At 42.1% G+C, this 12636-nt stretch overlaps 1 protein-coding gene across 1 annotated transcript in view; it reads right to left on the bottom strand.

Moving 5' to 3' along the window:
• The window catches only part of CHD6 (chromodomain helicase DNA binding protein 6), a 155956-nt gene that overhangs the window by 122247 nt on the left and 21073 nt on the right, over nt 1–12636 (bottom strand). The window contains exon 2 of the mRNA XM_012652065.1: nt 9633–10153. Within this exon, the coding sequence (XP_012507519.1) occupies nt 9633–10153 (521 nt within the window). The remainder of the gene's footprint in view (nt 1–9632; nt 10154–12636) is intronic.

Genomic DNA, 12636 nt, shown 5'->3' with positions numbered 1-12636 from the left:
ACTCAGGAGGCTGAGGCAGAAGGATCGTTTGAGCCCAGGAGTTTGAGGTTGCTGTGAGCTAGGCTGACGCCACAGCACTCACTCTAGCCAGGGCAACAGAGTGAGACTCTGTCTCAGAAAAAAAAAAACATTAAGCAATGACTACTGACATCTTGATATGAAAACTGATGAATTTAGATCTTATATTCCTGCCCCTACTCAATATTTTTGTTGAATTCTTTTATTTAGGCAACTATGTCTCAAATTTTCATTAATTCTTTGTTCTTTGATTGCTCTTTTTTCATAATCAATTCTTTTTTTTCTTTTTATTTTATTTTTATTTTTTGAGACAGAGTCTCACTCTGTTGCCCGGGCTAGAGAGCCGTGGCGTCAGCCTGGCTCACAGCAACCTCAAATTCCTGGGCTCAAGCGATCCTTCTGACTCAGCCTCCCAAGTAGCTGGGACTACAGGCATGTTCCACCATGCCCCGCTAATTTTTTCTATATATATTTTTAGTTGTCCCAGCTAATTTATTTTATTTCTTTTTTTGGTAGAGACGGGGTCTCGCTCTTGCTCAGGCTGGTCTCGAATTCCTGAGCTCAGGCAATCCTCCCGCCTCGGCCTCCCAGAGTGCTAGGATTACAGGCGTGAGCCACCGTGCCCAGCCCATAACCAATTCTTGATTTACAGACAAAATATCATCTTGAATCTGAGGATGCTATCTTAAAATCTGTACAAGTTCTTTTCCTTGAATTGTTTCTTCTGAGGACAGTTGTTCTGTTCATTCTTCTTTTTCCTACTTTATGCTGCTTCTTTTCCTCTACGGTCTTGTGCTCTTTGGTAGATTGTTCCTATTGAAAATGAACTAGGTTGAAAATACAGGTGGCTGGTGAGGCCATCCTCTGCTACTGAGTAAGCTGCTTTCCCCACAAGCCTTACCCTTGACTAGGAGGCCGGGTCTAGGACTCTGCACACTTGTCAAGTGGCTGCCCTCTCCCCATGTTTAGGGTATGGGTAGGGAAAGGGGGAGAAGTTAGTACCCCTATGCCACCTTGTTGTGAATGTCAGTCCCTCCTTGGAGCCCTAGCCCCTTCTCCAGGGAAAACTGCTCAATATCTTAGAGTTACTGCCTGATTTCAGCCTGGAGTTGACAAACCACACAGCCACTCTGCAGACAGTCCCTTAATCAGCCACCTCATTTCTGACCTGCCTCCAAACACTCCTCCAGAGCTGCCAGCTCCACTGTGAGGAGGAAGTACTTCTACCTCTGCTACAAACATAGCTTCTGCATGTGCTCAGAGCTGGGACTTCCTCCATAGCATTTATCCACCAGTATGAGACCAATGGCCTTCCTCATCCAGAAACTCAGTAACATCTCTGACCTTCGAAGAATTTATTCCCCTCTGTTCTTCCTGTCATTTCAATAGGATTTGGAGAAGAAGGGAAAATAAAAGTTTGTTGGGTCTACCATCCTCAAACTGGAAGCGCCCCCACCAAAAGAACATCTGTTTAAATGGTTTTTGGTCTTTTTGCTTTAAGTCTTTTCTCATCTATTAATTTCTTTAATACCTGGCTCAACACTCATCTCTTCCAAGGGACTTCCCAGACCAGAAATGAAACACTCTTTTATCTTGTAAATCTTTTCAGCTATTCTGTATGCAGTTATATGAGGTTCTTCATTTGTTTGTATTTTTGCCTATTTCTTAAACACTTGCAAGGCAGTTTCTCTAACTTGTGCAAGCTCCTAAATGACAGGGCTCATAGAAAATACTTCTGTGACACCTTCCTTCCTTCACTATTTCATTCCCAATAAAAATACTCATAAACAAAGCAAGACACACAGGAGGCACTAAAAATACACTGGATAAATAAATTAGCAGACATTTATCAAGCATTATTATTTAGTAATAACAATAATAGACTGTTTCCTTACAGATTTGGTAAAGGTCCACTATGTACCAGACCCTACCTTAAGCCCTGGGGATTACAGAGTAAGCACTCCCAGTACTCTTGAAAAAACAGAAATGGAGATTCAGTCCAAAGCTTCAGAGGTGAGTCTCTGCCATTATTATTTAGATTTCTTCCTCACATAACATGAAGTCCAAGCACAGGATCTCTACTCAGAACTCACGTACATCTTTATATTTGTCTTCTTTATTCTAATAAATGGTCAGAATGTAAAAACAAGTCTCCCAATAGAAAGAACCCTGCCAATGGAATCTCTTGAGCCTAAAACAAGCCTCAATGAACATACTCTACATGAAGATGGGTGATTTGACCTTCAGATAGTGAGAAATAGCTATCAGTGCTTGTGAGGAGAGCTAGCTGAATGTTACTACTCTTCTTGCATCACAGTTATCAGCTGACTCAGTAACAATCACACAGTTCAAGTGGTTATATAATCAGAAGGCCTGGGGTTTAACACTTTCCAGAAGCAACCACCAAAGAAGAAAACAAGAAAAGGTAAACTCTTTCTTCCAGAAGGTTACTAAGCTTATTAGATTTGGGAGAAAAATCTGCTCTGGGTTAACAAACCAAACAAATGGGGATGACAGGCTGAAACTTGAGCTGATCACACCATCCATTTCTTTTCTTCTTTTTGGTTTTTCATTCCTAGTAGATGTTAAATAGAAAAACTTAAATAGGCTCCATTTTTCCTGTGATCTTTCATCTGAGATCCATGTTTCTCAAAGGATGATCAAGAACCAACTATACTTTAGTTATCTGGGAGAATTCTGAACTGTAGATTCCTGGGCTCAACCCCAGACCCAATAAATCATCCTCTTTGGGGATGTAGTCAGGGAATCTACTTTTCTAACAAGCTGCCCAGGTAATTCCCTAGGCCCAGCAAAGTCTGAGAACCAGAGATCCAGACAGATGCCCCTGACTTGGGCCAGTAAAGCACACTGATTAGTTTCTTGACTTTCAAGAGAGAATATAAACCATTCTGACATGTGGAAATTCCAAAGCTTATGCTCTGCCCTCACCAGCAACATGAACACCAAAAACTCAAGACCTTAGCTTTCAAAATTAACCTCCGGCTTGGTAAAAATGCTGGGCTCCCTCTGTAAGAGAGGATAACCTAAAGGGCTCAACCTATTCCTCAGGTACTCACTCCCTAGGTATTGAGTAAAAGCATCAGAAGGCCTCCTATACAACCAAAATGATCATCCATCTTTGCTGCTCACCAAGCTGTGCTCTAATGCCACGAAGCTGACTTTTATGACAGGCTATTTCAAGAAAGAAAAATATTAAATTCACAGGCATACAAAAGCATTAGATGCAAAAAACTATTGTTGAGGACAGTATCCATTACATCACATAATATTCCTGCTATGGTTGAAAGTGTTCCTAAAAGTTCCTGTGTTGGAAACTTAATTCCCAATAGAACAATGTTGGGAGGTGGGGCCTAATAAGAAGTGATTAGGTCATAAGGGCTCTGCCCTCATGAATGGGTTCGTGTTATCACAGGAGTGGGTTAGTTATCTTGAGAGTGGCCCCCTCTTGTTCCCTGGCTCTCACCCTCTCTTGCCCTTCTGCCTTTGGCCACAGGTTGATGAGTAGCACAAAGGCCTTCTCCAGATGCCAGCGCCATGCTCTTGGACTTCCCAGCTCCAAGAACCATGAGCCAAATAAATTTCTGTTCATTGTAAATTACCCAGTCTGTGGTGTTCTGTTACAGCAACATAAAATGAACAAAGATAGTTCCCTAAGTGAGAAATTTCTTTCTCAGCTGGTAAAAACTGAGTTTCCTACATGTTCCTACACCTACCTTTCTGATCCCCTGCTTCAGCTATACTGGCAGTGTGTGTCTATTTATGTATAGGTACGTGTATATGTTTGTATGTATACAAAAGTACACCTGTGAATGTCTTCTTATGCGAGTGGCTCCCATCCTCTTTGGAAAAGGTACTATAATTAAAAAATAGTAAAAGCACATGAGCTATACTAAGTGAAATTTTAATTTCAGAGTTAGGGAAATGACAGAGCCTAACTTGGGTTCCTAAAGGACCTTTCTTTTTTTTTTTTTTTTTTTTTTGAGGCGGAGTCTCACTCTGTTGCCCAGGCTAGAGTGCCGTGGCGTCAGCCTAGCTCACAGCAACCTCAAACTCCTGGGCTCAAGCGATCCTCCTGCCTCAGCCTCCCAAGTAGCTGGGACTACAGGCATGTGCCACCATGCCCGGCTAATTTTTTCTATATTTTTAGTCATCCAATTAATTTCTTTCTATTTTTAGTAGAGACGGTGTCTCGCTCTTGCTCAGGCTGGTCTTGAACTCCTGAGGTCAAACAATCCGCCCGCCTCGGCCTCCCAGAGAGCTAGGATTACAGGCGTGAGCCACCGCGCCCGGCCCTAAAGGACCTTTCTTGCTTAAGTTTTATACAATAAAGGGATGAACAAAACTCATCCTCAAAAATAATTTGGAGCTGGGCACAGTGGTGTGTGCCTGTAATCCCAGCTACCCCAGAGGCTGAGGAAGGAGGATCGCTTGAACCAGGGTGTTCAAGTCCAGCCTGGGCAACATAGAGAGACCCTGTCTCTAAAGAAAATAAATAAATAAAAATAAAAATAATTTGGAAGGAAAGGAAGACAGAGTAGTTTCAATTAAAACTTTTCCTACTTGAGAGTTTTAGGCTTTTATTTCCTAAGCACTAAATGAATACTCATCACTATTAATTATTATCATCGTTGGAAAATTTGCTAGACTCTACCTATAAGCTTAGGAGAGGAGACATTTTCAATACCTGTTTGCTGCCTCTCAAATGCAAAGAGGAACAGCAAAGGAGAAAGTTGAAGCCATTATAGTCATTGAAAGGATACTATGGAGTAAGCAAACTGAAATTCTATACAAAGGGGGTCATTTACTACAAATAAAGAATCAGGGCCAGGCGTGGTGGCTAAGGCCTGTAATCCCAGCACTTTGGGAGGCCAAGGCAGGAAGACCACTTGAGACCAGAAGTTAGAGACCAGCCTGCACAACAGTGAGAAACCATCTCTGCAAAAAAATTTTAAAAATTAGTCAAGCTTGGTGGTACACACCTATGGTCCCAGTTACTTGGGAGGCTGAGACAGGAAGACTGCTTGAGCCCAGGAGGTCAAGGCTACAGTGAGCTATGATCATGCCGCTGCACAGGCTGGGCAACAGAGCGAGATCCTATTTCTTAAAACAAACAAAAAACCCCCCAAAAAACAATTTCTGTAACACTAGAATCTCCTCGTGTCCATTGCTGACCTTCCCCAGCAAGGCAAAAAGAGACACGAAGCTGAGGGGTGGCAGCGAGCAGATCTTACAGCCAGGTGAACCTGAAGGCAAATCCTGACAATGCTGCTCATTAGTTTTGTGGCTTGGATAAGTTACTTTGTAAACTTTCATTTATTTATAGAATGAACATACCACCTACTGTTATTTAACAATGAGAGTGATTATATCTTATATAGGTCTTATTTTCAGGGAGAATTCTATCCATTTGTTCTTGGAATACAATTAAGTTACATATATAAAATATCATGTGTGAATCTGACAAACCCCTCTGGTGACTGGCCTCCAGGGACACAAGAGACACAAGGCATGGTGGTCCTGATCATGGGCACTTAACTTTTGTTGAGAAGACAAGTAGGAAAACCATGGTCAATGGCTGAGAGGCAGCCTGTTGCAGAGGCAAAAATCAGGAGGCCTGAGTTTTTAACACACCCCAGTGAAAGGACAGACAATTCCCTGGCTGCAGCACAACAGGGTTGAACTAGACCTCTTTTAGCCTTTGCAGGTCAAAAGTATGATTTATAATGAAAAGTGAGGCTCCAAGTGCCTCAGAGGTTCAGAGGGGACACAAAGGCATACTGGTTTGGGGAAGCTCTGTGGAGGAACTGGACTTGCACTCAGATTCAAAGAATGGGAAAGATCAGGGACACGAGGAGGACAAAGGGCATAAGGGCTGGGAGAAACAGTAAGAGCAATCCAAAGGAGAAAGGAATTAAGTACTTTTAAGGGACAATGGGATGAATCTAGCTGGCCAGGTCTGTTGCCAGAGATGGAAAGGCAGAGAGAGGGGAGACCCGAAAGAGTTTGAATAACAGAGAAAGGACTCTGGACTTTGTCCTGGAAGCCACAGGAAAAATCAGAAGTTTCTAAGCAGGTATAAATTGTTAGAGGGAATCCCATTTCCCTGACCCCATGTTTTTAGAAGGAAAAGCATGTTTTATTTCCAAAGAGGGACCAATACTGGAAATATATTTTCTGCCCTTCTTCAAACTCACCTCACGTCTCTAATTAAGGACATAACCTGACTGGCAAGACTGGGAAAAGGAATGGCACATACATGGCCCAGCATCCCCGCCTCTGCTTCAGAGACTGCCTGTAGTTCTGATGAACTCAACTGAGGGAGCAACGAGGAGTCTGATGCTGGCCACAAGCCAAAGAAAGTTCTTCCATGCAGTCTACCAATAATGAAGCTGATAACTGTATGTCCATCGCTGTTGACTATTTCCCAACTTATTTAGAATTGAGAGGGAGGGAAAGGGGATTTGATTTACCACCATCAGCACTGACTGCTAAAATAAATAAGTTAATAGCAGTGTTTCAGAAAGACTACCCAGGTGGCAGCTGGCAAGACGGACTGAAGGAGAAAAGGGCCGGAAGCCTGTAAATCAGTTGTAGAACTCCTATAGCAATCCAAGCATTCAGTGAATCATTTATAACCATCAAGTATTATCTAGTGTCTAATCAATAGCTGCTCAAATCAAAACATGAGCCAATGTGCAAGAGTAAATGAAAGAGCACAAAAAATTAAGACTTAATTACTAATGTATTTTTTTTTAATCAATTAATGTCCTTTCATATCCAAAACTGCTTCTGGGCTGGGCACAGTGGCTCATGCCTGTAATCCCAGGACTTCAGGAGGCCAAGGCAGGAAGATTGCTTGAGGCCAGGAGTTCAAGACCAGCCTGGGCAACATAGTGAGACCTTGTCTCTACAAAAAATAAAAAATTAACCAGGCATGGTGGTCTGTACCTGGAGTCCCAGCTACTCAGGAGGCTGAGGTGAGAGGATCACTTGAACCCAGGAGTTTGAAGTTGTACTGAGCTATGATTGTGCCACTGTATTTCAGCCTGGGCATAGCATAAGACCCTATCTCTTAAAAAAACAAAAAACCTGCTTTTGCTGACCACTGGGATCATTAATCAAAGGGACCAAAATAATTGTATAAAGGTGTGAAAGAGAAGAAAATCAAAGGCTCACCAGTCCAGAACCCTATCGGGACTACACAGAAGAATTCCAATATGTCACAGATCAGTATCATACAGCCCCAAAATAAAAATTGAGAAAGCCCCATATAACTTGCCCGCATAAAGAGATGACCACCTCCATCTATCTGTCAGCCTCCTCTCAAAGGGTGTCTCCTAGATTTCTAAACCAGGAGGTTCTGCTGTCTTCTAAGTTAGCAGCAGCCCTTGAAAACACTACCAAGCACTTCCCTCATCACTTATATTTTACACAGCCTAATGAGATCAAAATTAAGTTCCTTTAATTATTGCTACATATATATAACAAAGCCTGTAAGTTTTTTATTAGTCAGAATCCTGAGTTTGCCTATACATCTGATACCCAACCTTGTTTTGTGAAATGTTTCCTCATCCACAAACAGAATTTATGCAATGTCTGTACACTCATCACTGTGTTTCATACTCAACACAATGTAAATATGAATTCCTTAAAAAAGGAGGTGTTGATAAAACTGTAAGTGTCAGAGACCAGGAGTTTAGTGAGCTCAGATACCTGTGGCTTTCTACTGCCCTCTACACAAAACAGACTCCTTCTTAGACTATAAAACCCTCCTCTAATTACCCCAAATTCTCAAACGCTATCCTCATTCCTCTCTATTCACTATTCTCTGTAATAACCAAAAAAGGTCACCCCACTAGCTCATGTCTGATCCTTTTCCTTCATATAAGCTATTAACCTAAAGAACTATTTCAACTTTCTCCAAAGTAATATGGAGATAGAAAATTATTGGCAGAAGCCAAAGAGTCACTCTGCTACCCCATCCACACGTTGGACATCAGAGTATACTCACTAGGTTTGCTGAGAAACAAATCCTGTAAGGTTTTCATTTGTCAGAATTCTGATTTTTGCCTACCTTTCTTGATCTTCTATACAGTATTTTATGAGCATTCTCTGTAAACTATATTCCTAGGCTCTCACCCAAGCCTCTTCGATAGACAAAAGATGAAATCCCTTGCCAGGTAGAAGGGAGTAAACACTATGAGGCAAAATTTTAACTTGGATTAGGAAATTATCCATCTGGTCCCAACAAACTGTCCCGAAAAAGAACTGAACCATTTAGTAAACTCCAAGTTGTAGCACCCACCACTTAAAATGCTTTCTCTCTTTAAAATTTACCTCCTTCGTGTCTGGCGCAGCACAGGTCTGATGGCCTCATTACTTTCTGTTCTGTTAGCATTCACATCAATCTCTACATTTTTATGGTCTGATATGATATATACACATACATAGATAGACACAGATATAAATATCCCGCCTCTGCACTGAGATTTTAGAAATGTAACTCTATTAAGATAGGGGTCATATATTTGTTTGGTATTTCCTCAAAAAGTTTAAATATAATGTTCTGCGTGAAGAAATTAGAGATAAAATGAAATCATTCTATCTGTATATAGATGACAGATACTAAATTCACTGCATAAGGAATGCATTTGCTATCCTGACAGGACCTATAGCCAGGCCCTGCATGTCACCCACTCTGCAATGAATCTATATTTATGCTCTCTGATTCTCTACAAGTCACTGTGGTCTCCTCTGGTCTCATTTACTCAATATTTCCCAAGCACCCGTTGATGTGTCAGGCATTGTGCTAGACAATGAACTAGAGAAAAAGATCAGGAATGGTCGTGCACTCAGAGCTTGTAGCCTAGGGGAAGCTAGCCAGTCCTTGTCTGTCTGGAACTCTGCACATACCCATGGCTCTCCCAGGCTGCCTGCACCACTGATTGCCATGACTGTGCACCCTCCTCGTAGCTGCTCCTCTATCACTCTCACTGCTGCTATTCTAAAAATTGCTGCCATTGCTGTATCAGACCCAGAATGTCCCTTCCCTTATACCCTGTTCCCTGTTACCATTTTAATTCTTCTTAGTCTGAAAGGAATGGCAAGAAATTGTATGGTCAATATTAATTAAAGTTATCTTTCTCTCATGAGGAGGTGAGAAAAGTGGTTCACTTCTGGCTGAAAGCTACGAACACGAAGAGCACATAAACATCAGATTTAAGGGGTACATCTACACAAGGCAGGAAACCAACCACCAACTAAAGAATGCCAAGTACTAAGTATACAGGCCAAAAAGGATGGTTGGGGTCTATAGGGGATGGGGAATTAACTCTTGGAGTATCCTAAAACCAAAAATGTTGTTTTTGAACACCACGACTCCAGGAATGCAATTAAAAAACAGCAACCTCCAAGGACAGCCCCTTGTATTAGAACCAAGTGGTTATCCCTGCTCCCCATCCTGTAAGTGAGGTATGCAGCTGAGGTCCACAGGAGGGCAGTGAGGTTATGTCCAGGGGCCTGGGCTAATACAAAAGGCAAATCGTTCTGCACAGGCCCAGGCAAGTGCTCAGAGCAGGGAGAAAGGAACGCACCTGGCCTTCTTGGACTTCGTCCTGGCTGCAGAGTCAGCACAGCTTCTCTTTTCTTTGGCCTCCTTGGTTCCCGAGGCCTCCCGGGGCTTCCGTGCCTTCTTTGCTCCATCCTTCTGTTTCGGCTCCTTGGGCTCCTTGGCCTTTTTCGGCTCCTTAGCCTTCCTGGGTTCCTTTGGCTCTTTCGGTTCTCGCTTCCTCTTTGGCTTGGGCTCCCTGTCCTTGCTTCCCTTTGCTGCACCCTCTTGCTCTCCTGGCTCCTTTTTCTTCCGTTTTTTCTTCACTCCAGTACCTCCTCCTCCACTGTCCTCCATCCCATTATGGGAGGTCATTTTCCTAGGAAAAAGGGTAGCAGCATCCTCTTCAGTGGTGTACAGGTCCTTCTGGGACAGACAGTGACTAGCAACATCTTCAATCTTGTCTTCCTGATCAGTGCTGCAGTCAAACGGTGATGGGGATTTGTAGTCAAAATTGACAGAGGCATCAGACATTGGAGAGTGATTCAGAACTTTTAAATTTGACAACTGTAAGAGAAAGAGAAACAAGCATATTACCCTTCTAATGCATCCTTCATACAAGAGTATTATTCAGTTTGAATGCATAGATTTGTTCAACAAATATTTACTGAGTCCTACCATATGTTCACTCCAACTGTGCTAGGCCAGGGGACACACATGGCCTTTGCCCTTGCGGAGCTGTACCAAAGTATTGTGAGCAAACTATATTTAAAAATTAGTACATAAAAACCTGAAGGGTTTCTACATTATATGGAGAAATCTGAAACACCTTTGAAGTTTCATGTCTAAAACAAGAAACTACAATAGTCTCCTACAAAATACCTCTAGATGCCACTAGCAGACACAAAATCCTAGGCACACTGTTCTGACCCAGAATGGCCTCTATTGTGTTAATACACCAAAGTTACTGTTCAAATGTGTTCTGAGACCTTGATCATGAATTAAAGTGGCATCACTGGGGGTGATAAGGAGGCAGTGTCAAATTCAGTGGTGTGCTGCTTTACCTCCCCAAATCTTTGTCCTCACCTATCATCAAGCGGCATCAACTTTCAGCCTGGGTGATTCTCAACAAGAAAAAAATCAGGATCATTCAACTAAAAAATTTTAACTGGAAATGGTGATGTTCTATATGATCATCTAGCTTAGTTACCAGATCGAGCACCAAACAGCCTTTGGCCATATGCAAAAACCCAAACTACCCATATAGAAAGAAGCTTTATTGTGATAGGGGCCATTAGAAAGGATGTGTCACAGGTGCTGAAGGCAGCCCTAAAAAGGAAGTTTCAAAGCTGTTTTTGAGTACTGTCAAATAAAAGTACAGCCTCTCAAGGTGACTGCTTTAAAGGAAATATCCTTTTGGAAGCAGAAGTTACATCTCATTCTTTCAGGTCTGGTGTTATAAAAAATATCTGCCATTTCATAACCAAACTAAGTTTGACAATAATCAGGTACTTGTGCAGGTGCTAGTTTCAGGGAACAGCTCACTCTCCTTGGTCTGAAACAAAGAACTTAAGAAGAGCATGGGAGGGACAAGTAGGCTTTCTAGGAAGATGGTTACAATCGTTTTCGGCGGTGATGGCTTAGAAACAGCACCATTTGTGAGGAGCCTTTTCTCCTAACAAGAGTCTGGCGTGTGCTAAAGGGCACAGACACTTGCCCAGGTGGTATGGTTTCCCTCCAGCGTGCCGGTTACCCAATCTGTGCTCAGACTTCCTGGCCCACCCTGGGAGTGATGGAGACTAGAAAATTCAGCTGCATATTTTTCCTTCTGTTTTTTCTAGTTCCCTTCCCCAGTCTGATGCTCCCAAACATAACACTGAGAATCCCAGGAGAGAAAGATGAAAGAAAAGAAACATTTATTTTGATCTTTATTGTAAATACAGTTTGGCCAAATAAACAATCCTAAATCCTGAGGGAACTGGTCATTCTGGCAGGACTCACTACTGAAAAAAATAGGAAAACAATTCGGTTTGACCACCTCATTACCAATCAAGTACTTAAGATGGCTTAGGAAAAGGAGGAGCTAAGTAGACATAAAAGAAATTTAAAATCATATACAAGAAAATGGCTAAGATGCTAAATTTTATGTCATGTGGTTTTTACCACAAGGCAAAGAAACCCAGCAGTGGGGTGACAGTATCCAGTTAAAGCTCGGATCCTGTGAGTACATAGCCAACCTCGGGATATTACTGAATTCTGTGCCAGGACACTTGGCCCTCAGGCAACAAGATTTTGCTTAGCACGCAAGGGTAGACAGACTAAAAAAGCAAGACATACAGGTTTGTTTATTAAAGAAGCTTTCAAAGGTAACACATAAGAGACCTAATTCTACCAGGGCAGTTCTCTGTAGGTCAGAGTGAGACCCTCTCTTCAACCTCATGTCCAGGTCTCTTTTCTGAAGGACAGGCTCTCCAAAGAAGCTGGAAGCAGGTGACAGTAGGGGGTACTTAATCATTAGGCATTAACAGCAGAAGCGGCTAACATTTATTGAACACATACCATATGGATATACTAGGCATTACATGAGGCATGTTTCATGATCTCTAATCTTTGTAACAATCCTACAAGGTCAGCATAAAGAGGACCATTTTGAAAATGGAGAAATGGAAGAGTAGTGATGTTAAGTGATATGCCCAAAGCCATATAGCTATCAAGTGGAAGTGCTTGGATTTGAACTCCCCAACTGTCCAAAGCTAATATTCATTTCATTGAATACTGTATGACCCCCAGGGGACTGTAACGACTGCTAGGCCACCAGACCATAATGAAACTTGGTTAGAAACATAAAATGTGATGGAGTATACAACCACTGTGGGAAAAGGCCAAGCAGTTCTTTACAAAATTTAACATGTATGTATATGATATTCCAGCAATTCCACTCCCAGGAATCACAGATAATTGTCTAGTGTAGCCCCTCATCTTACAGATAAATAATTAGTTCAGAGAGATGAAGCAACGTGCCAAGTGTATATTCCCAGACAGCAGCAGAA

The sequence above is a fragment of the Propithecus coquereli genome, unplaced genomic scaffold (genome assembly GCF_000956105.1).
Source record: "Propithecus coquereli isolate 6110/MARCELLA unplaced genomic scaffold, Pcoq_1.0 Scaffold378, whole genome shotgun sequence".
Taxonomy (NCBI): domain Eukaryota; kingdom Metazoa; phylum Chordata; class Mammalia; order Primates; family Indriidae; genus Propithecus; species Propithecus coquereli.
This window is presented reverse-complemented; position numbering and strand designations above follow the sequence as displayed.